This window comes from Rhamphochromis sp. 'chilingali' (assembly GCF_963969265.1).
Source record: "Rhamphochromis sp. 'chilingali' genome assembly, chromosome: 9".
In the NCBI taxonomy this organism is placed as follows: domain Eukaryota; kingdom Metazoa; phylum Chordata; class Actinopteri; order Cichliformes; family Cichlidae; genus Rhamphochromis; species Rhamphochromis sp. 'chilingali'.
The window spans coordinates 14,052,820-14,078,521 of NC_137936.1; the positions used below are offsets into that span (position 1 = coordinate 14,052,820).

General features: G+C 41.8%; 1 protein-coding gene across 4 annotated transcripts in view; it reads right to left on the bottom strand.

Annotated features, from left to right (window-relative positions):
* plxna1b (plexin A1b) overlaps positions 1-25,702 on the bottom strand; it is a 184,468-nt gene that overhangs the window by 132,461 nt on the left and 26,305 nt on the right. For all 4 annotated transcript variants that reach the window (XM_080892383.1, XM_080892381.1, XM_080892382.1 and 1 more), the window contains exon 2: positions 16,536-17,962. In XM_080892383.1, the coding sequence (XP_080748509.1) occupies positions 16,536-17,714 (1,179 nt within the window). In that variant the 5' untranslated portion in view covers positions 17,715-17,962. The remainder of the gene's footprint in view (positions 1-16,535; positions 17,963-25,702) is intronic.

The following is a 25,702-nucleotide window of genomic DNA, read 5'->3' on the forward strand; positions in this document are numbered from 1 at the left end:
GCCAACATATTTGATTGTTGATTGATTATTGAAATTGAGGTTATTCACTCACACTCACACACTGCTGTCTTTAAAGCACAATCCCACCATGCAAACCCCTTTTATTCCACAGTGTTCGGTCATGGTGGTGACACGGCAGTAATGATGGTGACTATGTGACAATATCTGGAACATTCCAGTGTCACGAGGGGTCTATCACCCCAGGCAATCCACTGACCCATATGATGCTTTAACCAGTCATGACATACAAACACAGTCAGGGTATAATCCATGAAGCAGGGTTAAAATGCCACAGCCAATAAATGCTTTACTTCATTTGCACATTTTTGTACACAGTTTCAGGATATCAATCAGGTATCACTGTGGTTAAGTATTAATACATTAATCTGATGGATAACATTTAGTGACTGTTGTTTCTAGTTTCCCACGCTAGAAAAGTGACCAATGTTTCCTTATTTCATCACTATCAACATCTTTTCCCCCCCCCCCAACTTCTGATCAGATGAAAACTAGCCTGAAAACCACTTAAACTCTGGGAAACTGAAAGCTATATTTTCTACATTGTTGTACATCCAAACAATAAGTGATTAATTAAACCAAACCAATAACTGTCACGGCCAATCAAAGTAATTCTCTAGTGCAAAATAAATGTTTAAAAAAAAAAAAAAAAAAAAAAAGGTTGTCTGAAGTAGTGCTGGGCATCAGGTGACTTGTCACCATGTTTTTGCTGCTGATGAGATGAAGTTGGTAAGATAGGCTGACACCATCTAAGAGCTCAGACTTTTCTCAGCCTCAATGTGGAACTTTAAGAGAAGCTTAACACTTGTTATCCTGTTAAAAATAATTACACTGTCAAGTTCCAGACGTACAGGACTGATAACATTAATATGGGAGCTACACAGCAAAGGTTATCACTTGTTATGAGCCCGGCCACTAGCCGCTACCACAGTGATAACAGTTGGCTAATATTACTATTGGATTATTGCTAATAGAGTTAAACGGTATGCTGTGTGCTGGCCAGGTTAACATTTATGATAACTGTTTAAAACTTAAATATTTCTCAAACTGGAGCCTGACTCACTTCTTTAAGTTCCTAAGTGTCTGTTAGTGTCAAGAACGTCAACTACTTCAGCTGCTAGTGTGCCTGGCTGTCTGCAGCAGATATGTGTGAAGTTGTGTGTTCACTGAAGGAGGCAAAGCCAGCACTAGGCTGCTAGTGTGCCTGGCTGTCTGCAGCAGATATGTGTGAAGTTGTGTGTTCACTGAAGGAGGCAAAGCCAGCACTAGGCCTGCACAATAAATCGAAAATTTATTGTCATTGCGATATCAGCCTGCGCGATGGGCCCATCGCAAAAGACGACGTAAAGTGCGATAATTGGGTACCTTAAAATGTTTACACACGTGCTTTAAAGAATTTACCAATCAAAGAAACCCCTTTACACATTTGACCAGTCGAATAGAGCCCTTCACGGCATTAACCAATCAAATGGATTAGAGGCCCGCCTCCTACGCAGGTGGGGAGCGAACAACGCTGCAGCAACGAGTCAGAGTTGTAAAGGTTGAGAGCGAGACGCATGACGAGAACGCTACTGACTATGAACTCGTGCCTAAAAAATAAAATAAAAAAAATAGTACCTCGCTTATTTGGAGGTATTTTGGATTTGATAAAGACGACGTTCTCCAAACACAGGTACTCTGCAAAACTTGCCGAACACTCGTGGCAACCACCAGAGGAAACACGACTAATCTCCACCATCATCTTCAATACAACCACAGAGAACTGTTTGAAGAGTTCCAGAAAGACAGGGGTAGCTAAACAAAGGTTGCTAATGTTAAGACAAAGAGCGCAGCAGTCCAACAGCCGTCTCTGTATCAGAGTTTTTCAAGTGGAACTCCTTATGAGAAAACGTCAAAGCGCTACAAAGAAATAACAGAGGCCATTACACATTTTTTAACAATGCCTATAAATACAGTTAGCAGAGAGGGCTTCACCAGTCTGATACATAAAGTGGACCGGAGATACCCATCCCCTCACGAAACTACTTTTCCCATGTCGCCATTCCACAAATGTATGAAACATGCCGGAAGACCGTCATGTTTGAACTGAGCCAAGCTGAAAACTACGCAAGCACTACAGTAAAGTTTCCTCTCCAGTTTTGACTTGCATCATAACTACTTGGTGAGTGGTAAAATGATGAACTGCATTGAGATAATTTGCAGTATAATTTAAGTTATGTTTATTTAAAACTAATTCTAGAGACCAGGAAGGATGTCTTTCAGAATTCAAGCCTCAATGTTTTTTTATGGGGGCAATGTTTCAATGTTAAAGTGCACTTTGTTGTTACACTGCTAATACAGCAGCTTTCATTAAATAAAACTGTTGCAGTAAAGCGGAAATTATGTATTCATTTTTTGTTTTTATTTTGCTATTTATTTTATCGCAAGTCACATCGTTATCGCAGTATTGATCACAGTTATCGCACATCGCAGGTTTTCCTAATATCGTGCAGCCCTAGCCAGCATTGTTAGCATCGTTGCTGTAGAAATTGATTATCACCTCAGACAGTAATTTTTAGCAATGATTAGTGTATGAGTATCAATTTTCTTTGACAACGCCAATCAAAAAAAGTCCACTTTGGATGCTGTTATTAACAGAGAATAAATGTTTGTGCATCTGCGACTTAACCACAGCCGGCAAACGTGTGAGTTGCTGTATTCACACACATACACATACATAGGGAGCGTGTAAATGGCGGTGTAATCCATAGTCTTATCACTACATCATCTGATTGATCCGCACAGGAGAAAAGATAACACCCACTCCCTCCTGATCTGCTTAAATTGCCTGCAGCTCGGCACAAGTCAATAAAACGTTATTCTGCCTTTTTCTTCCTTCTCACTCTTTTTCTGTCCCCTCCTAGCCACTACAGTAACTTAGCAAACATCAATATTCCCTCCCTGTCCTTTTCTACTTCTGTACCTTCTCTTTTCATCCACCCCGTCTCTCTCCATTTCTCACAAAGTCACCAACTCCAGCCCTCTGTCCATCACACATCTGCCCACTTAGACCAAGTCCTCCGAGAGGTGGTAGGACAATCAACTCGAGACAACAAAGTGCTTGCCCCTTCTTACTCCCCATTTTTTTGGCCCTAACGTGTCACAGGGTAGAAGGAAACAAATAAAGGGGTCAGTTTAATGGGGGTTTCTGTGTGTATGGCAGTGTGTGCATTTAACGAAGTGAGAGCTAGAAGCAAACGCAACCATTACCTGAAACAACTTTCTTTAGTAACCACTGATGGCTAGAAGGCACTTTCATCCCTCACAACAAAGGCGACTGACAGACAAACATATAAGCACCCATGCGCACACAATAAACCGAGACATTCTTTCAACCTGAGCAAGCAGATGTGGTTACAAGCAACAAAATAATTCCTCATACACATCATATGACAAAAACTAGGGCCAACCATTTTAAACCATGTAGTCATGTGAAAGAAGTGCATGCGTCTTCAGTAGCGTTTCCACACAAACAACCACACACACACAAAATCCCAAGATGTACAAGCCTAAGAGGCAGGACCTAAAAAGGTTAATGTATCTTCTTTAGAGGAGGCCAACTGTGGAAAATACTGTATACAGTTGCCCCAAGACTCTATAAGGGTTAATACACAAACCACCATTACAAACACAGGCATTAGCAAGTGCTCACACAGTAACCTACACAGGTCTCTCTGCGGTACTGGGGGGGTAAAGGTGGTATACAATTCCTGCTGGTCTAAAAGGTTTAAACAGCGTAGATCAGCATGGAATAGAAAGCATTTCCCTTGAGGTCGGAAAGCATTTTAACAGAGGCTACACTCTGATGTGGGTTCTGCAATTTAACACACTAAAAGATTCCCATGTGATTTGGAGCTGATATTTAGTATGGAAAGGATATTCCATCCTTTGTGGTCTCTGCAGAGTTGCTGGCTGGAGACTGCATGTAATGCTCCGCAGTGTTTTCAAAGACACGCAGCTCCGCCGGGGACAAAGGAGTTAAGCCAACAACCTTCCGCTGACTTTGGCAGCAGGGTCTTACAAATGCAGAAGAGGAGGTTTCTTGTTTTGATTTTCACAGGGTGCCTGCGGTGCACACTGAATGAATTTGTGGATTTGCTTTTCACAGAAACTTGGCCTGTTCTCAAGTCCCCCCTCTCAAAAAAGAAAAGGGGGGGGGGGGGAAAAAAAAAAAAAAAAAAAAAAAAAAAAAAACATGTGAGTGCTGTGCTCAAGGCAAACAGAAGCTGATGGCTCTTAATGACGTGATCATTGTCACTTTATTTTTTTCTAAGTGAAGAAGCATTTATTGGAAATACAATGTTTAAAATGTACCTCCTGAACAATTTATCAAAGCTCCAATCAACATCTGCTGAGTTTATTATAATCAGATACAAGGAGAACCAGATAGTTACTAGATGGTTTTGCACAAGCAAACATAAATAAATCGATTGAATAATTAACAACAAACATAACTTTTAACTGTTTAACTGTTGTTGGATTTGACTATTACTCGATCTTTTATGGGTTATTGAATACACACAATTGTACAATTCTCTCCAGCTGTTGATTCTTAATATGCAGCTCATACTCATGGTGGCAGAGAACTGTCCGACCTAAATACTGCTAGTAAGTATTGAGAACAATTATACACATAAAACCAGAGTGGTCTCTACAACCCTACGTAATCATGTTCATCAACCACAACTGTATTTCTTCAAGAAGGCGGAGCCGCTTCACCCATCTCGTGCTGCAAAATGGCAAAATAGAGTGAAAATGTTCATATGGCTCCAGACACGTGTGCACACAGCTCCACCCACAATAACAGACTGATTACAGATGTGCGCTGGATGGCCAGGCCTAAAGGAAATGGTTGAATAATCATTCCCCCATGATTGCCATTTCTTCAACATATTAAGTCAGGAAAATATGTCTGGGCACACAGACTAGCCTCAAGTGGAATTTGTCAATAGTCACCTCCATTGAGTGAAACATATGGAAAACAGCAGAGTACAACATGGGGTTATGTAAGGGAACATACATAGTGTTGTTGACTGAAAACACTGCTGTGAATTATGGCAATTAAGGGAGGAGGAAACATGGGCGGCAAACACAAAACACTCGTTCATTTAGAAACAGGCAAATAAATTGGGTAGCCTGCTGCAGTAGCAGGCACTATGTTTCTTTGTAGAAACCTGTTAGTAAGAGGAAATAAATGCTCTGTAAAGGAGTGGAGAGGACAGCGGAGAGGGGGACAAAAACTGGCTGGCATTAATGCTGACGGCGTGGTTTCGAGACAAGCCTGTCGTTCATGTGTGTGCTTTTGTGCGTTTCTGAATGCGTGCGCATGTATGTGTGTGTGTATTTATCATGGGCAGCAAAAAGAAAATGCTTCTCTCCCCACTAGTCATCAGCTGTCTCCTCATCAAGCCAACAGAGACGTAAATGCGTTTCCAGAAACATGACATGTACCTAACTGATGCATTTCACTATAACGATGGCCTACTTTTATGATGGTGGGTGCGAGAAGATGAGAAAGAATGAAAGAGAGAAGTGAACAAAAAGAAGTGACAGACAGCAGTATGAAGAGGAAACTGAACATATGCGGCATCAACCACAAGTGCTGGCTGTTCCTCTGCTGTCCTATGTTGATGAAGTTTTCCCACACACACACGGTACCTGCATCTGCCAGCATACACTGTGTGTGTGTGTGTGTGTGTGTGTGTGTGTGTGTGTGTGTGTGTGTGTGTGTGTGTGTGTGTGTGTGTGTGTGAGTGTGTGAGAGAGAGAGACTGCCTCCAAGCAGAGTGAGGGGTTTTGGGAGAGGGCAGCATCATAAATTACCCAGAAATCTCAGTGAGGGTTTTGAACTCATGGAAGCACTGCAGGACTTTCTTCAAGTAGAATAAACACAAGAAGTGCTACTGAGCTTGTGTGCATGTGCTTGCAAGGATACTTGGAAGTGCTGATTTTCTAACCAAGAGAGCAGCCTAACAACCTTTTACCTGGTGGCTTACAGTGATATCCATGGTATCATAACTATGTGCATGTGCTGTGTTTATTTCTGTAGTCAAAGACAGTCGACATCAACCCCCCAGAGAAACACAGAAATTAATTTCATGTGGCAATATACAGCAAGAAGCAAAGGGGAAAGAATTCATGTGTAACTGCCAGGCACACGCGCGCAAACAGAATACTGGCCTACCATTTCAAAATGATTTACCAGCATAGCTCACTCAGATCTCCGTAATGTATAGCACTAGTGACGGGGCTTAGAGGTTCTCAGCTGGAAATAAAGACCTTATTTGAATACACACCAAAAATTATATTTAGAGGATTTCCCCCAGATATATGGCAGTCTGCTTCAACAACACAAGTGAATGATGTACGTGAAGTCACATGGAAAATAAGCACACTGGAAGAAGGTGGTGGTGTGGTTACAATTTGTTATTTTTCATATTCCTTAAACTGGCTCATGCAACAACTATTTTTGTTCTGTTCTGCTTCCAAAAATCAAAAGCAATTCATCTCTGAGTTAAAGGAATTATTCAACCCCTCATGCATTTATACCTCATCCTATTATAGTGCAGTCACTAAACACGCTCTGTGTGTGTGTGTGTGTGTGTGTGTGTGTGTGTGTGTGTGTGTGTGTGTGTGTGTGTGTGTGTGTGTGTGTGTGTGTGTGTGTGTGTGTGTGTGAGTGAGAGAGACAGAGAATTTATCAATTTTCCACCAAAGTACTCCTTTAAAAGTTCAGAGGATTTCACAGTGAGCTCTGGATTATTCTGTAAATCTGACAGTTATTTCATTTATCTTCAAAATATAACATTTCCTGTTCTAAGCCAAAAAGAAATAAAAAAAAAGAAAAAGAAATAACACACCCTAATCCCCATAGCTTTTACAAACACAAATTTGCACTTGATATGCTAAGAACATATGTTGAAACGAGCCAAAATTAGAAGCTCACATCCGTCTATGTTTAGGATAAAAATAAGAAGGAAAAAAAAACCCCACCAATGTCAGGTGTGACACCACTGTGTCAATTATGTGTCAATTATGACAACAACCTTGTTTCCCAGCATGTGACAAAAATGATGCATTAACGTCACCATGAGGAAAGAGTGTTCATTTAAAACCAAGGGCTTATCCACAGGGGAAAAAAATCATTTTGGTCCTGTGTGCCATCTATTATTTTTCCTTCTCCTTTTGATTCGTTCTAGCCATTTTCTAGGATGTGTTACTTGATCCTAACTGATCAATAATTTAGAAAAAGAAATTACTGCATCAATTCCATATTCATTGGTAGCAGGATGGTAATTTCTATGTTGAGTGCACTCCAGGCAGACGGTGAAACCTCAAGGAGTTGGCGCCTATTCAGAGAACTGCTTCCAAAAGCTGTCACCACATGTTTAGACCATAATCCAACTGAATAGAAAGAAGAAGAAGAAGAAGAAATATTGCCTACTGGATAATACGAAATGCACACTCACTCATAAATGTACACTGTCACTTGAAAATGTATCTTTGTAAGCACAGTTAGAAAGGAGAAGATTGCATGTGATCAGGAGGCCCATTAGCCCAGCTGGGACATATGGGTGTAGAAAGTGAATGAATAACATACTTCCACCATCAACCACCACAGGTGCCCTTAAGCAAAGTACTTAACCTCTGACTGCTCTGATGGAGCTGCCCAGCGACCAGCAGTGGGAGATCGGGCTCTTTAAAGTGCTGACCCAAACAGCAAAAGATACTTTAACAAATTCTAACTCTGACTGTATCCAAGCTGTATTAAGAGCCTGTAAAGAAGTGAAGAAGAGGTAATGATGTATGCAACACACACCCACACACACAGTACCGATCAATACATAATTACACTGGCAATTAGTATCGTTAGAGTGGTGCTGGAGATGGGGATTTGTTGAACTAAACACTCCACAGAGAGGGAGAGAGGGAGAGTTTTTCTATTGTTCTTTAATAATGGAATGAGAGCAACCGTGCGTATGTGTGACGCTGTTAGCTTACAGGGACGCAAAGCAAACCCGTGCCGTTTACAAAAAGAAAGAAAGAAAGAAAAAAGAAAAAAGAAAATATTCCTGATTTTAAAATCCAATTTTCTATCAAATGACCAAATACTAACTGAAACATGATTCATTAGGCCCAATAACTTTAAAGACAACCCACCCAATCAACATCTCCCTGCTCAACTCATTTAGACTGTCAATTAACTCTGTTCATCAACGCTGGCTCAATTAATCAGGTCTAATTACTTAAACACATTTACCGCCACATCCTTTTAGATTAGGCCTGCAGAAAGAGGACTGTGTTTTACAGAGACCACATGCAAGCTACATTCATCAGATCATATTTATAATGACGGATTTAATAAGGTTAGGAGCTGGCCTCAGAGTCAAATCCACTTTGTCTTAACACAGAAATGACAATCTGCTCGGTTAATTTAATGTGGGCTCATCAAGTGCAGAATATTTGTTTTAAGATGCTGCTGTAATGGCAACAAAAAAATATATATCCGGTTGTTAAGTCTGACGTCACTAGCCGTGTCTGGGTCTAAACTCCGCTGCAGGTCCATATATCAAACGATCACTGTGGCATTACTGAGAGTTGAAAAACTGTCTAAAGTCTTTCATCTTTAATAAAATGATCAGCGTTCTGCTCTACCAGGTGTAACAATTGAGTTTAACATCCAGGCATCCATGAAAACGGAATTTATGACATTTAACGGAGTTAGAAGTTAGCAGGGAGTTAGCTCGCTAGCTTCTATCTAAATACAATATAGCATGTCCTGACTGCGGGGTTTTGGAAACAAATTAAAACATACAGCTTTCTTATCACTTCCAGCATAAATGAAGACAGAAAACTAAACAGCAGTGACGTTTGTAGGGTTACTGAAGTTTGGCTAGCTGGTATATAATGATGTGCTACGTGACCGCTAGCGACATAGCTATGTTAGCATAATATAAACAAGCTAACTTTTTTTCCACTCGATAAAAGTTAACGTGAGTTTTCTCGGTGGTCAGAAACAAATGTAATCGCATGGCAGGATGCTGTAAAAGGACCAAACTTCAGCCAGGAGAACAACTGAGATAATTCATCTACAATACAAAGTTAGTCATTCATATACTGCTGCATGGGCTGGGCTGTAGTTACATCCTAAGGTTTTAAAAACTGAGCTTAAATAAATGATTAGCGGTAATAAAAGCCGAGGGAGGTCAACAGGGATCACTGACTGTTTTAGGAGCTTTTTGAGATCAAATAGAAGAAAATACATAGCATTAAACATGTTAACAACATAAAAGCCATATTAAACGCAGACTACTTTAGACCCGGAAGTAGGATTCGTCGCGTCATCACTGAACAACCGGATTCTAATTTAGTTGGTAACAATGTCACAACACAAGAAATCTGGTAACGAGCACCATTACGAGTACAACTAGACGATTTCCAATACCCAATTCAAAACATATTTTTTATCATTTATATTTCCATTTATATTTTTCAAAGACTGAAATGTAAGCAGGCTACTCAGACCAATCTTAACATTAAGAATTGGTTTGTTTTTTGCCACTGCAAACACTTTAACAAAAGGACCACTGTCGACTTTACAACAACAACAAGGCAAGTTTCCCTCAAACAAAATGATAATGTGTATTTCAGGATAAAAGAAGGAGAATAGTTTGGATGGATTATTTGAACAGATCTGGATTTCAGTCCTTTGGGTGTTTCACTAGAAGTATTTCCTCTTTTGGTCTGAAAAGCAAGATAGCATCATTTGCATACTCCACATTTGCAAATTATTTAGGACTGGACATTTACTGCCTGGCTTATCAACAAGTCAGGATGGAGCTCTTGTGACAGGTACACTAGACAATACTTTAGGTGTAGTTTTTTTCCCCACCTTCTTTTTCTGCATGCAAGGATAGACTAGAACATTTGTAGGTGCGTGCTTCCCCCATTCATTCTTAATGAATTGAAGACTTGATCCATACACTGCCTAAAATACCTACTTTACTTTTTTTTTTTTTTTTTTAAAGTGGTATCAAAAGGTTTTGTAAATATATCTGGAGACTTCCACATTAGAGAGTAAATCTACAATTATGTTATACTCTTATAACGAGCAGCTCTTCAGAAGCAGCAATATCATTTTGTGTAGAATAAACAAGAACTAGTTTAATTTTCACAAAACTCATGCTCATTAAAAAAAAACAACAACTTTAAATTAATTGTAATTATCGTAATGAATGACAGCAGAATCCAAGTAACTTCACAAGTAGTGGCTTTTAAACACTGCACGAGCAGTGAGCACTTTAACCAGATACATAAAATAAATATTGAACACAAAGTGACCACTTCAATATTGATTTCAGGTTTTGCATCAAATATCACCTCTGACACTGTGGGTCAAACAACAGCTGGTCTATGCAGCACACATACACACACAAAAAGTATTTTAGACGGACTCCTACTTGCTATGATTGATTCTACAAATGATTGATGCGTTGGCCTATGACAAAGTTCAAAACCTTCCTATCCATCTGGGGATCGAGAGAAAGCAGTGGGACATTTTGAATAGGGCAAATATAATCCTTATAAAGAGAAATTCCAAAGCCAATGAGCACAAGGGTGGTAGCAGGATGGTTTTCTCCCCTATTGTTACTCAAAATTCCAACAGAAGTATTTGGTTGTTAAGTACTTTGTCCTCACTGCAGCCCTAAATCAATCCCAAATTAAACACTGCAGGTTTTTACTAAATAATGTGTGGCGCATACACATGAAAAGCACAACCATATGTATGGGTTTTTCTGTTTTGTTTTTAATTCAGTTAGTTTGTGTGAGTCCATTATTGTGACTTGGCTCGGTGAATAACCAGTGCAAAATTTGTTCATTTCAAAGGGTTCACCTTTTCTTGCAATACTGTACAGTTCCAAGTGTGACTAATAGCAGAATATAAAAGGCCTACCAAAACAATATTATACACAAGACAATCTTGTGTACAATATGCATCTGTTTGCACTGGTCTGTAAAACATTAATGGCATTAAACAGACACAAAGAGTCATTGTAGCTAATGCTGTTCCCAGACCACATGACCAGCATGGTTTAGATTCCATATAAATATCTGCTATGACGGCCAATTAGAAACTGCCTTGAACAGCTCCAATACAAACCCTGGAGACCGCTACAGGGCATCTCCATTGTGGATTGCTGTGTAGTGTGCTAAAAGGATTCAGATGGAGATTTTCTAACTTAATATGGCCATGCTTCCCTCCACTGTCTTGATGTTAAGTCCACAACTTTCCTACGACTTTCTCCAACTACATTTCAGAGCACTTAAAAAAATAAAAATAAAATAAGGTCAGTGCTTGCTAGTTTTCCGTTTTGCTTACTGCAGAGAAAACAGCTGGAAGTGACCATCAGATAAGACAAATTCAGTGAGTAAGAAAACAATTCTGCAAAGTGACCTCCGAGCAACAAGGCTCCCCAACTTCCTCTACCTAAAGTGCACCTCTTTAATTTCTGTAGTATTTCACATACCAAGAGTCTTCTTGTGCTCCTCTGTCCTCATTGTATAGCACCACCTACTAGACATACACATGGACAGATGTGCCACAACACACACAGAGTTGACATGACAGAAATGTGTGCCGCTGAAGAGGACAGTGCAGTGCCCAGGTGACGGACACCGATATTATTTGTGCAGCAGCCAGCATTCAATCACACTCTCCTCTCTTCCTTCCATCTTTCTCCCCTCTTTCAGTCATCTACTCTTTTCTCAAGCTGTTCTTGGCAGTGGCGGTGAAAAGATTTCTGGGGCTATCACTCTTCCTCTCACCCTTCTCTTCTCTCTGTCGGTGATTCACTGCCTCTCCTTCGAGCATGCTGGCTGTAAAAGGCTTGCTGCTCTCTCCTTGATCGTTCCTCGTCCTTCCTTACCAGCTCTACATACCATTTTGTCTTTTTAATCCATTCTCTGATAATATTCTCTTTTTGTCCCTGCCTTTCACACATGTGTCATATTTAGGCGGCTACAAGTTACACCTACAAGTTAGTCAGCCATGATTGCAACGCAAAACATGGCTCAACATCAAAGTCCTCATCTTCAAAAAGAAAAAAAAAAGAAAAAAAGAAAGAGCACAGCGTCATTTTTCATCTTGCCTGTAGCTCATTCATTGGGTTTTGCTTTTAACAATTCAATTGGTGTACACGTAAAGACCCAAAATCACACATCTGAACTACTGCCTGGATATAATACATTTGTAAACAAAACAGACTTTGTAAATGTTCCTGAATTTTGGAAAAGGTATACGAATGCTTTTCACTCCGGTTTTCACTCCCTTCAAGTCTCTACCTTGGCTCACTTTGCTATTTTGCTGTCTTTTTCATCTTCTTAGCACCGTTCTTAACTTCCTATACTCTCTCCTGTATGTTGCTTTGACATCCAACTCTTCCTCTGGATCAGACTCCCTCGTGTTCTTTCATTTTTAACGCCGCCCACGTCTAGCACCTTTCTTTCCCTCTCTCTCTCATCCATCTCTTGTTCCTGCTGCCCCTCTCTCTCGTCTAATTCCCACAACTCACTCACCCCTCCTTGCACTCACTTCTATACTGTGCCTCTCTCCTGTTTCTCCTCTCTTCTGACTACACTTTTTATCTTTCCTATTTTTGTAGTCATCTCCCTCTCAACCCTAACTTAGCAACTCTCTCTCTCCATCTCACTCTCCTCCTGTGGAAATGGTTTGTATTGATCCACTCTCAAACTAGGGAGAAGGTCAGGGGTTCAATAATAAAGCTCAGGGACAAAACACAGGCGCATAAACAATCTTACTCTTGCACGCACACACAAATCTTTTATCACAGAGCTGCTTCTAATACGCTCAAACATTTATGTTTACAGAAAACAGCTATCTCACTGTGACTATAAACATATCATCTTAATGATGGCCGAAGGCAAGAAATTACGATCCAGCACAAATCTGAAAATTTCACACAGCGTCTGGTCATGCATTACGGCTGTGTGGCCAACAGCTGTCCAGGCATACCGCACACCCCACCATCAACCACGCTTTGCCCTCTAAACTACTCTATGGCAGGGTCAGCCTAAACGCATTCACCCTTCACACCCACATCACTGAGCATTTCCCACACTACACAGACTGCATTCGAATTCCTGAAGCAGCTGAAATTCAGGGTGGGGCTCAGTACCAAACTTCAGTATCTTACGAGAATGTGTGTGGATATGTAGAGTGAGAGATTGACAATTTAAAAGTGTTAATCACCTAATTCTGCATGCCTGTGTTTTAATTACTAACCAACTGCACAAACATACAGAGATTTTTGCCCCTGATTGAACTATACACACTGCACTGACTTGTGCATGTACACATATCATTCTGATAGTAGCAGAAAACAAACTGCACTTGCACAAACATTATAATTGTCACGGTCCTGGGTCAGCTTCAGCCTCGCCTGGTCCAGTTTCAGCTTCGCCTGAAGCAGCCTCCTCTGCTTCTGCGTCGACCTCACCTGGTCCTGCGGCTGCCACACCGCCACCCAAGCCACGTTCTGCACCTTGGAATCGCCGGCCACTTTCCGGGCCACCAGCTGGACGTCACTGCCGCCCGTACGGTCAGCCCCCAGGACTGTTTCCCCGTCGCCGCCGGGTCCCAGTTAATTCTTTAGTCTAGTGTCTTAGTTTGGCTTTCTTGTATTCTCTTTAGTTTTCTGAGTATTTACTTAGCCGCCCTCTGTGTCTCCCTGTTATCGTTCTCTGTGTTTCTTAGTTGCTCCGTCTCCCCTAGTCAAGTCTGCGTCTATGTTACATTTCCTGTTTTACTTTGAAGGTCTGTGTCCTACGTGAATGTATTGAGTTTCACTGGTTAGCATTTATCATTTTTCAAGTGTTACGGACCATTCAAATGCTTTAAATAATGAGCTATTCATTAATTCATGCAGCACTGTCTTCTGTGCACTTTAAACTATGTTTCTCACACTCCTAACCTATAGCCAATTATGTCTTTAGACTGTGTGAAGAAGCCTTTCGAGTAGCCCACACAGGCCTTTAAACTTCACATTAAGGCCCCCAAAAGGTTCAAACCCTACTCCTAACAACAGGCCTAAACACTGCACCACTGTGACATCTGAGGCATTTAAGTACATACAAATCATCTGTTATTATTATTCTGTCTAACTGAGTTCTGTGCTTGTCATGTTTAATCATTTATGCAATGCTCTAGCTTCAAGGCTGAAAAAAATAGTCTCAGATTTGAGATTGGTCAGGTCACTGGTGGCGGTTAAGGTCAGTGGTGGGCAGCTGACACAAGGTCAGTGCTTAGGGGAAACTTCGCCTACATCATTAGCCTGGGTCTAACCTCTCATGCTTTGCTGCTGCCACAGGGTCAGTGGGTCGGCTTATCTGTGAAGCTATTACATCATCATCATCATCATCACTGATGACAACTTGTAAGGGACAACAGTTTTTGAGATGATAAATTAACGGCAGATGTAAGATTACCAAAGCTCCTGTAACAATGGCTGCAACAGAAACGGTGTGGGAAGCAAAGAGAAGGGGCAGGAACAGTGTTATTAACAGAGCATGAATGTGTGATTTGATGAAGGAATCGCTGGCATTAAAGTGAAGATTGTAGCAGTATTAGGTCTGAAGAATCCTTGGTGGGATGTTCTTTGAGAGGAAAAAAAAAATCAATACAAATTGCAAAATGGAGAAAAAAAAGGGGGGGGGGAGACAGTTTCAAACTGTCAACAGCACTATTGTGTCATAGCAGGAAATGCGTAGGTGCAACTGATTAATAACAGCTGCATTCCATTAAAATAGAGCCTTGATATGGTGTACACTGGCTTCCCAGTATGATTTATTGGGACACTTAAATGAAAACCATAATTAATGTTATTGGACACACCTGTGCTCCTGATGTAACAAGGGAAGCGGTCTTGGTAAAACTGTGTTAGGCAGGAAATCTATTTTGAAGTCAAAGCCAACAATCTACAGCAGTTTAGACTCTGCCGAGGTTGGGTAGGAGTTATCATGGCAGCATTAAGCTTATCAGCACAATGCAACAAAGTTATCTACCTGGTAACGCAAACTTGCACATATAGTATTTGACTGGGCTTCACAGTGAGTTACCAGATGCACTGCACCCCATAAATGGTAAAGTCAAACTCTTTGCAGCACTCTGCACCAGTATCTCCTGCAGTACCAGTGCAAAGGTCTAATTGAAATAAATGAGATAGGCTGCTTTTTTGGCCCTAGAGCTATTGTCAGTGTGATGGGCCCTAAGAATGAAAAGAACCGTAAAGAATGAAGACAGCCACTGAACAGGAAAAAGAATACATCTACAGAAGGTGGTAAAAGAGGACTTGGCTGGGTCATTCACATCACTTATACTACCACACAAAACACTCCTGCGCACTCAAGCTAATGAAGACCTACAAAGAGAAAGAGTGCTGTTCTTACCAACTATCCCACTCCATTAGACGCAACACAGGGTGAATGGTTTGTGTGTGTGTGTGTGTGTGTGTGTGTGTGTGTGGTTGTGTGAATGGAAGACACCTGCCGCTAAAGTGGTGTTCACTGACATTTAAAGAAAAAAGCTTTAAAACGGGTCCTTTAATTAAGCTATCTTAAGAAAGAGCAAGGTGGAGGAAATGCATGGGTGCTTTTAAAGCAGACATAGGATGTAAGATGTGGACGCTGAGACAGGTGGTCAGCTAAGACAGAGACACCCCCCCCCCAAAAAAAAACACAAAAAAAACAAACACAATTTGGGCAAAAGTTTTGGGTAAAGGGGAAATGGTGAAAAGATCCATGAATATTTTCAGAAAATACAAAGGATGTTAGCAGGTACACATGTTCACAATGAAGAAAGCCAGGCTATGTCTGTCTATTTGGAGTGTGTTGGCTGTAATACATGCAGGGTCATGCACTGTGGATCAGTAAGTAAAAACCAAGTCTAACTCATGCTATCCCATAGGATCTCACACTGCAGTGCACCGAACAATACTGTGTGTATGTGTGTGAGAGCGTGAGGGCTCCTCCTGAGTGACATTTCACAAATCCAGGGGACTGGGCTAATGATGTCCCCTGTCTGGTTAAATCAAAGCACCAAGATGTTGTGGAGTAAAGAAAAATGCATAGAGAAGTGAAAAGAAAGGCAGCAGGAGAAAGAAATTATAAATGGCATAAAGTATGAAATAGTCTAAGTGCAGGCATATAGCAGCAGTCTACATTGGTGATGTAGCACAGGTAGTCTGCATTCAACTAGTGGCATTAAAATGTGTTTTGTCTGAATGAAAAGCATATGCTCTAATAGTTCTTTTATTACAAATTCATAAGAAGAGGTTGTATCCAAGCAAGGAAGTCTTATAGTACACAAGTACAAACATATGTGTGTTGTGACAAAAAATTAAACTTACAAAATCGCTTACTACTAACTAAAAGCAGGAGTAACAAAAAAGATTTGAGCTTACCGAGTTGATACAGGCGAGCTCCTTGTTAAGCAGCCAGGGTAGGGAGAGTTTTCCATCTCCCCTGTAGCAGGACTGGATCCTCTCTTTGATCTTTTTTTTTATCTTCCTAAGGGTGAACAGGCACAATGCTGACTCTTTGGGTGGTTTGGCGCGATTCTTCTGACCCTGAGAGAATACTGTGAAAAGGATGTCTTCATTTTCGGAAATCCCAAGAGAGTTGGCCAGCTGCCGGCCCGGTCGAGCCAAGAAGGCGTCCTGCACCAGGCGGTACTCCACCCCATCTTTAGTGCAGCCAATGGGGAACTCAACGTAAGAGTAAAACTTTGGATCATCCATGCAGAGACGCACAATTTTGGAGGTGAAGAACTGCTCCCCGCTGGCATCAGGTGAAGTCAGTTGAGTATCCAACTGCATTGTTAGATAATAGACAAACTGCTCACTGCTGAAGCTGTAAACATAATAGATGTCAAAAGCAGGGAACTTGGATAAAGTGTCCGAGGGGATCTTCAGCTGAGAAGAGACAAACTCATCCTGATAGACGAAACTGAACATGTCAGCATTTTCTTCATTCTCCATCAGTTTTCGGCTGGACAAGGTGGGGAAGTACTCAGACTTGCCGTCGATGGGAGTTCCGATAAAAAGCTTGCTGGTAGGACTTTGAGGGGAGCTTATGATGACTCCTGACATGGTACCCGACTCTGCCACACTCGAGAGGTAATGCTCCTTGCGGTGGTGGGGCTCACCAAGCTTAAAGAGGTCATCCAGACGCAGGAACTGACAGATACCCTGTGAGGTGCTGCCACAGGCGATAAGTCGGTTTTGTGCATAGTCTATAAGAAGAAGCTTGTTCACATTCGGGGTTTGGGCCAGCTCATGATTGCAAGACTGGACACTGGGAGGTGGGTAGCACTTCTCATTGTCCACCACTGGGCCAGTCATGTGGCTGCGCAGATTGGTCAGGTTGCTGGAAAGCTTGAAAATCCGGTTAACAGCTCCCACATAGACTTCTCCAGTTTTGTTATGAATAGCCAGATGTGTGAGCGAACAATCAGCTGGGATGAATCTTTTGAAGGGCGGGGGCTGGCCTCCAGACAAGGATGAGCTCATGATGACTAAAAGCCCTATGAGGAGAAAGTTCCCCTGGCCAGAGGAGGCCACTGACCGAGCTAGGTGACACATATTTGGTATGTGCACAAGCAAGGCTTGGGAGGGGGGTAGGGAAGGAGAAAGAGAGCGCAAGCTGTGGTTCCAAATCCCGAGTCAGGATTTTTTTTTTTGATAGTTTCGGTTCTACTGTCAAAGATTAAGAGGGAGGGAGAGAGAGAAGGATCAGAGAAGAGGAAGCAAAACTCCTATTGATCCGCTGTCCTGTTCTCAGCGTTGTGAGCAGTCACCAGGAACATCCACAGAGCCACGATGTGGGAGCCCTGGAAGGTAAAAAGAGAAAAAACACCTTGAGTGCTCAAGGAAAATTTCTTATTGATTATGCATCAAGGAGGCAGTAAGGCCCACAAATTGCACATCCAAAATTAGAAGGAAAAAAAAAAGCCAAGCTGACATTTGCCCTAGTTATAAATAAATGATATCAAATCAAGTCTGGAAGGCAAATGTGTGTCTGCATTTAATTATGAGTGAAGATGCAGGGAAAGCATAGGCCAACTATTAAAGGCTCTGTACACATAATATAAGCCTGTGAATGAGTTATAGACTCACAGCATTGAACTCCTTAATATTTCATATCTTTCAGTGTTACTGTGGTGGCTTCGGAGGAGGTGTGCTCTTGAAAAAGGGCCAGTGGGCACTGTTACATTGACAGCAAGCAATTTATAGCCAGGACTGCTTGAAGGCTTTACTGTCATGCTCTCCCCAGTTTCAACCCAGTCTGATTGTAACTATACCTGCACTTCTGACAACTGTAAACAAGCACCAGGCTTTCATGGAAGCACAGCAGGCAACCACAACTCTGCTTCCTCCGAAAGAGCTATGATTGCAGTATATATCCCTTAGATATCAGGATAAATATAACATAGCCATAGGGCACTATGAAAACCATTGGCTGATACATATGCTGCACGTACAGGAAAATTCTTGCAAGCATTCACTGATTGCTTATAAAGGGCCCGATCCACTGCATTCCAACACTCCTCCAGAGCCAACCGTGCCCCGGTCAGGCAGCAATCACAGCGAGGACCCTTAAAACATGCATGTTATTCATTTACCCTACAATGTAATTAGAACCAATTTCAGAAAGATGTATGAGTCCCACTGAAGACTGCAGAACAAGATTTCTTTTCCCCCCCGCCAAAAGCTCAACTTCTCAACGCAATACATCTACATACATATACCACATATACATACAACACCGAGGGCTAGAGTTCATCCTTTCAAGATGAGGCTAAGTTGAAGACCACGGTGAAAATTGCATCTGGTTAATGAATACTTGAACATTTTAGTATGTGATTCAATTTCAAAATTGTATCTAGTGTTCATGATATACTCATTTTATCACCAGTACATGTGGCAATATGCCTACAAAGTCACAGCACAGTCAATGTTTGTATTTTTCTTTTACACACTGCTTCCTTCATCACTGCTCCCTCAAGCCAGCCAATTCTGGCATTTATTTCATTTCATAATGCACACATATAATGAATCCCAGAATGCAATGTGCTATATGCACACTCAACAGAGAACAGACATTAAAAAGGAGGGAGTGAGATCATTTATAGGGATGGAATTTTTATAGGTAAAGGACAAGGAGGAGGAGAAGGAGAGGAGTCAAAAATGGAGAGGGCATGCTCTTTTGGGTGTCCTACAATGACAATACAGTGATGAGGAGCGGTGTTTGCTGGGCGCGTGCTGGCGGCTGACAGGCCAATCATGTTCCTGCAGCACCAGGACATTAGTTCTTCTGTAAATGCTGATTATGTAAAACAGGAGACAACTCTCCCAGGGATCCCACGCTTCAGTTTCACCTTGACTATCAAAGCGTCTGTGCCAAAGGTGTTTTATGACCATACCAAATCGGAAAAGATGAGACACTACAGTGAGACAAGCAGGGTTAAAAGATGGGGATAGGGGGATGAGGCAAAAACATGAAACAGATGACGAATCAAACGAGGAGGCAGATGGAGGTATGAAGAAGAAAATTCTGGTCTCAGGTTCTCACCAGAGTGTAGGAATGTGGCTGGTAGTAAAGAGCACTGAAGCAGCACATATGCGCCAGTCCACTTGTAATAGCTTACTATTAAGCTTATTTTTGCCCCTAATTAGGCACAAACAGCTGAACCTTTGATACCACAAGACTGTTTCTGATACACAACCTGGATTTTTTTAAAAACCAAAACTGGCTTAGCAGCACCTGAGAAAGTCTCCATTATCGTGGTGCTAAAACATCTGAATTTACGTGATTGCTCTTGATTGTGTAGCAAAAGCTGTAGTTCTTTTTACTTATTAGTGTGGATATACAGGGCAGGGAGCTCTGCCTGCCAGGCTGAGAGAGATGACTGTCAGCTTGTTCCTTTTTTCGATATTTCCATCCTTGAGAAAGGCAGGTATGAGTGACAGATTATAGGTGTGTAAACCCCTCTGAGGGAAAAAAAATGCACTCTTACGAATCTTGAAAGAATTAAACACCTCAGTAAGAGTAGTCATTGAATTGCTCATAAATTTTAGTCACTGGTGCTGCAAACTGTGTGTGAGAAAGAAAAAAAAGAGAATGAGGGAAAGCAGGAGAGAAGAGAAATAGTAGTGGTGATGTTCATGGAATAGCAAACGATAGCTCAACTGACACAAAGCTAGCCAGGTTCAGGGAGAGGTGGTGTCATCCAATTTTCTACAAATGAAAAGCCCAGGAAAAGACAAATGTATAGGAAGGGGGGGGACAAGGAGAGAAAGAGAAAAAGAGAGAACGTGACAGAGAGAGAGCGAAGAGGATACTGTATGGGCAAAAAGAAGGAGAGTGAGTCAGGAGCCAATCAAAAAGGTGCACTTCTGCTGCATTTTAATCTACCTTCGCGAGAATCAAACACCAGGGAGCCCTGTGGGTCGAGGCACCTCGGCAAGGAAACTGCAGAGAGGAGGGCCTGAGCTGCAGTTATCAGATATATCCCCACTTTCCACTCTGTGAGATTAAAACGGCTCGACGCGGATCGCAGCCTCTTCGACATAAGCAGCCGCAATAAAGTGACGAGCCAGCCTATAAAAAAAACTAATTTCTTGCTCAATGGTACAGTCGCGCCGTACGATGAGAGCAGATGTCAATTTAAAGCGTGGCAGCGCATAGGGAAGCCGGCTGCCTCATTTTCCTTTGTCATTTCCAAGTGAGGCAAAGACACAATGGGGCAGACTGGGCGAACGAGCAAATGAGAGTGGCTGATAGAGAACGAGAGGGAAGCTGGGGGGGGGGGAAAAAAAAAAAAAAAAAAAAAAAAAAGTGTCCCTGCAGTAATTCCTCTTCATTTAGACCAGCCACAGCTTGATGTAGGAGAGTGTGAATCACACAACAAATTGCATCTAGGGTCTGCTGCTGCTTGTTATCTATCAGGGCAATAAGACAATGACATCACAAAACACATCAACAACTACAGGTTAGTGAAAAGACATCATGGCGTGAAGGCCTCCGTCTACTTATAGACACCTTTAGTTCCTCTCTTTACTGTCAGGGCAGACACGCCCAACTGTTGAGTTATTCGCTCAACTTCTCACACATGCCCCCACGCCCCTTCAAATTTCTCAGTTTTTTTCCCCTCTCTATTTATTCTTCCAAACCCTCATCAATTTCAATTTCCTCCAGAGCTAAACTGAAATGGGCGGAAGAGTGCTGGGAGAAGGTCGGGAGCCATATCTGGAACCATCAAGGAAAAACATGTCAATCATTTTGGTGTGGAGCACGTCTGTGGCTTTGGGAATGGGCAGTCACCATATCGGGGGCAGGGAAGGTGTTATCACATCAGGGAAAAGCATTAAAGACGGCTGGCTGTAAGGGACAGAGTTTATTGGATTTGATATTGAAATGTCCTATCAATCGACAGGCCTGTACTGCATCCCTATGGGCACTGGAAATAGGACTGAGGGGAAGAAAAACAAAAAGATTATAAAGCAAGGACCCCCATTTTAAAGAGGCAAAGGTGGAGAGGTAATCCCAAATGCTGGTGAAGCGGCAGGTGACTCTTGTGAGCTAAACTGTATAACTTGCTCTCTCACCTTCTTCTCCAAAGCAACTAAACCTGTCCGTTCAGATAATGGTCGCCGCTCAGAGCGTAACTTTGTGCTGATTTATTGCCAGTGGCATATCAATTACAGCACTCTACAATGGAGGGGGGAGAGAGGAAGAGAAGGTGGTGAGAGAAGAAAGGAGAGCAGCATTCAGACATATTTTTTGCCCTCTGTGGCTTGTCACAACATATGGGTCAAGTCTGGGACCAGACGAAGAGGAAGTGGGTATAATCGAGGATTTAAGAAGCCAGGAAATTATAAGTAAGGCCGGAAATGCGTGTGAGCAAATAAAATGCAAAGCTCTAAAAATTATTGCAAATTCTCAAGACTCGTGCACAAAGTCAGTTACTGTAGACCAATCACAGCGTAAACACAGGTGGCTGAAAACAAGGTGGTGCAGCAGGAAAAACTACAATTTTATCTGTAGGTACACAAAAAAAAATAAAAAATAACAAACCAAAACCATCCCTGTTGTACATAACTGCACCGTCCATGTTTAACTCTCAACCTGGCCTGACTTTTGTTGAACTCAAGTTCCTCTATCACCCCCACATTTCCCATCTGGCTCCAGTATTACTATCAAATAAAGGCATATATGCCAAGATATAACTTCGTTTAAATACAGCCACAGAACACAAAGAACGATCCAATATTTTAAGTGCAAATCATGACACAAATGTGCAGAAATTAAATGGGTTTTTATCTGAATCTCCCTTCCACCTCTTCACAGCTAGTACACTCTCCAGATTGGATATTTGCCCAGGGGACAAAAGAGAGAAGGGTGAGGAGTGGAAGAGGGATTGAAGAGCAAAGTGGGTGGAGGGGTGGTATTACGGCGGGGTTGTATGGTTAGAGAGGAGGTAAGATAGACGGGGCAGCCAAGCCCTGAAGCCTTAATCCTCTCTCAGGGTCTGCCTAATCTCACCGCCAGTATCTGCATATGGGGAGAATGGATTACCATCCCCCGACGCAGCGACAGACAGATTGACGGGGGAATGGGCGGCAGTCTCTGGACAGAAACGCTCCCTGAGACAAACAGAAACACCCAAAAAGTCTGACTTTAAAAAGTTAGAGGAGAGGATGTGCTTGCTCTTGAAACAAATACACACTCTAACATTCACCCTATCAAACACACATCTGCTGCAGGTAGGTATGTTAGTCAGCTGCAGCTCGTTTTTGCCACCAGTGTAACATATTGTGTAATCTGTCCCGGATCAGATACTGTCTGAGGTGCTGAGAGGGACAGGAGGGGGTCAGCCTACCAATCTAAACCACACTGAAGCTTAAAGAGTCCTCTTAACACACCACAAACTCAAATCTCACTCTAACAAATCAATCATTCCTCTACTGGGGATTATGAGAATATTATATTACAAAAATGAAAATAAAAATATCCAAACCCATCTGTCACTGTATATAGAAATTTGTTTTGCCAAGGCCCTCTTCTTTCCAGCTGAACGACAGCAGAATAGGTATTAATAGGGGAATATGAGGTCTTGAGGGCAATACATTCAGAAACACCCCTTGAAGATAGAATATTCCATATTGTGTTGTGACAAAATGAAAAAAGACATTTGGTGATAGGTAAGGACACTGGGATGGGAAAAAAAATGAGCCAGCACTTTTCAAGTGCCCCCAAAAAATGTCTTTATATCATACTCAAGCCAAGACAGATTGCAGAGGAGGTAAGACCAATTTTCTAGAGGTCGGACAATAAAGCAGTATTGTATATTATGGTATCTTGTATCATTTCCTTCCTGCGTTGGCTGCAAGAACAAGCCGACTGGAAAGCCTTCGGGCGCATAAAAAGCCCTTACGAGTTCTGTTTTAGTGCCAACGTAAATCAGTTTCAGGGGACAAGTGTCTGTGCCCCTTCTCTCTCCCTCTCTATGTGGCAGGTGGCCTGCCAAAACGAATGCCTCGTTTCATCGTACAGAATTGGCAAGTGTGTGCATGTGTGTAAAGCATAAGTCAGGGTGTGGAACAAATTGAGCCCCCTGTATTTAAAACACCTTGCTCCACTGACACTCATTCCATCAACATGGCTGGACTAATAAAATCTGGACCCATCTAGTGGCTGCCCTCAACACGAAGGAGTTAAACGTAACAGAGGAGGAAAAAACAGACAACAATGACCCTTCATTAGCTCTATATTAATCAACAATAAAGTATATTTTTATATTAGACAACAATAAAGTCTTTATAGCAGACGCTTTACAAGCTGGAATAATAGAAACTGAAGATTATAAAATGTTCTGTTTTATTAGCTCTTTTTCAATGAGAATCACAACATTTGTTGGAAACATAAAAAGATTATTACATCAACACTTTTTTCTGTTCACATCCTTAATTTGTCATAATCTGAACCACTGTCTTATTTTTCCTCCACTCCTCTATTTGTTTCCTAGGCTTGAATAAGAAGCTTGCACAAGGACAAAGGCAGAAACTAACTGACTATCTACTCTAACACTGAAGGTCTGAGGCGGCAGTAAATACAAGGACAACTGCTTCCCTGCCACCCAATGTGCTGTGGATAACAGGTGTGTGTGTGTGTGTGTGTGTGTGTGTGTGTGTGTGTGCGCGCGCGCGCGCGCGCGCGCGCGCGCATGTGGCAGCTGCCACTCTGAGACAGTAGACAGACTGTGGGCAGTACTTCAAACAAATTATTCCATTTCTCATACGCTGCAACATTAAACACACACACACACACACTTTGAGAGGTAAATGGGATTATACACCAGCATACGTTACTTTGGACACAGTGTTATTCAAGTATGTGGTTGCATGTGCGTTAGTCACGACTGGGCGTGCGCACCTGTGCACAGTAGTGACAGTGAGCCACTGAATTTCTTGAATTTAGCCGCCTTCATTGCTGGCTTACAGTAGGACTGGGCGATATGGCCTGAAATCCATATCGTGATATAATTTGAAGCACGTGCGGTAACGATATATATCGCTATATATTATTTTCTTCTGTATAACGTATTTTCCACACTATAAGGCACACTTAAAATCCTTTAATTTTCTCAAAAATCGAGTGTGCCTTATGTATGAATTCTGGTTGTGCTTACTGACCTCGAACCGATTTGGGCGTGCAGAAATCTGTTAAAAAATGTTTTGATGGATTGTCAGAGCATTACGGCTGCCGTAGTGAGGAGCTTTGCGGAGTATATGGGTCCAAAACTCCGTCCTCTTCAGGTCCCAAAGTCAAACGAACACAGAGTTAAAAACAGTCTAAATTCTTTCATCTTTAATAAAATCATCAGCGTTGTTGCTTTACCAGGTGTAACAATTAAGTTTAACAACCAGGCATCCATGAAAACAGAAGTTATTAAATTTAACGGAGTTAGAAGTTAACAGGAAGTTAGCTCGCTAGTTTCCACCTAAACATGACATACCATGTTTTGAATGAGAGATTTCTGAAACTAATTAAAACGTACAGCTCTGCCACCACTTCCGACATAAATTAAGACAGAAAACTAAACAGCAGTGGCGTTTGCAGGGTTACTGAAGTTGGACTACCTGGTATATAATGTTGTGCTACGTGATTGTTAGCGACACAGCTATGTTAGCATAACATTAGCACAGTGAAGCTGGAGGATGAACGCCAACTTTTTTCCACTCGATAAAAGTTAACGTGAGAGATTCTGGTGGTTAGGGACAAATGCAATCGCATAGCAGGATGCTATACACGGGGCAAACTTCAGTCAGGAGAACAACTGAGATTATTCATCCACAATACAAGGTTAGTTATTAATATACTGCAACAACATGGGAATAGAACAGCTGCGAGAAGTTTCAACATTAATGAATCAATGTTACGGAAGTGAAGCGGAGTTTTTGGCTTTCCCCATATTTCAAAAGTGCTTCATCTCTTTGCTATGACTGTCGCCCGGCATAATTTGCAGATGATAATGGTTGTAGCCGCTGTAACGCTTTCGACCAAAACA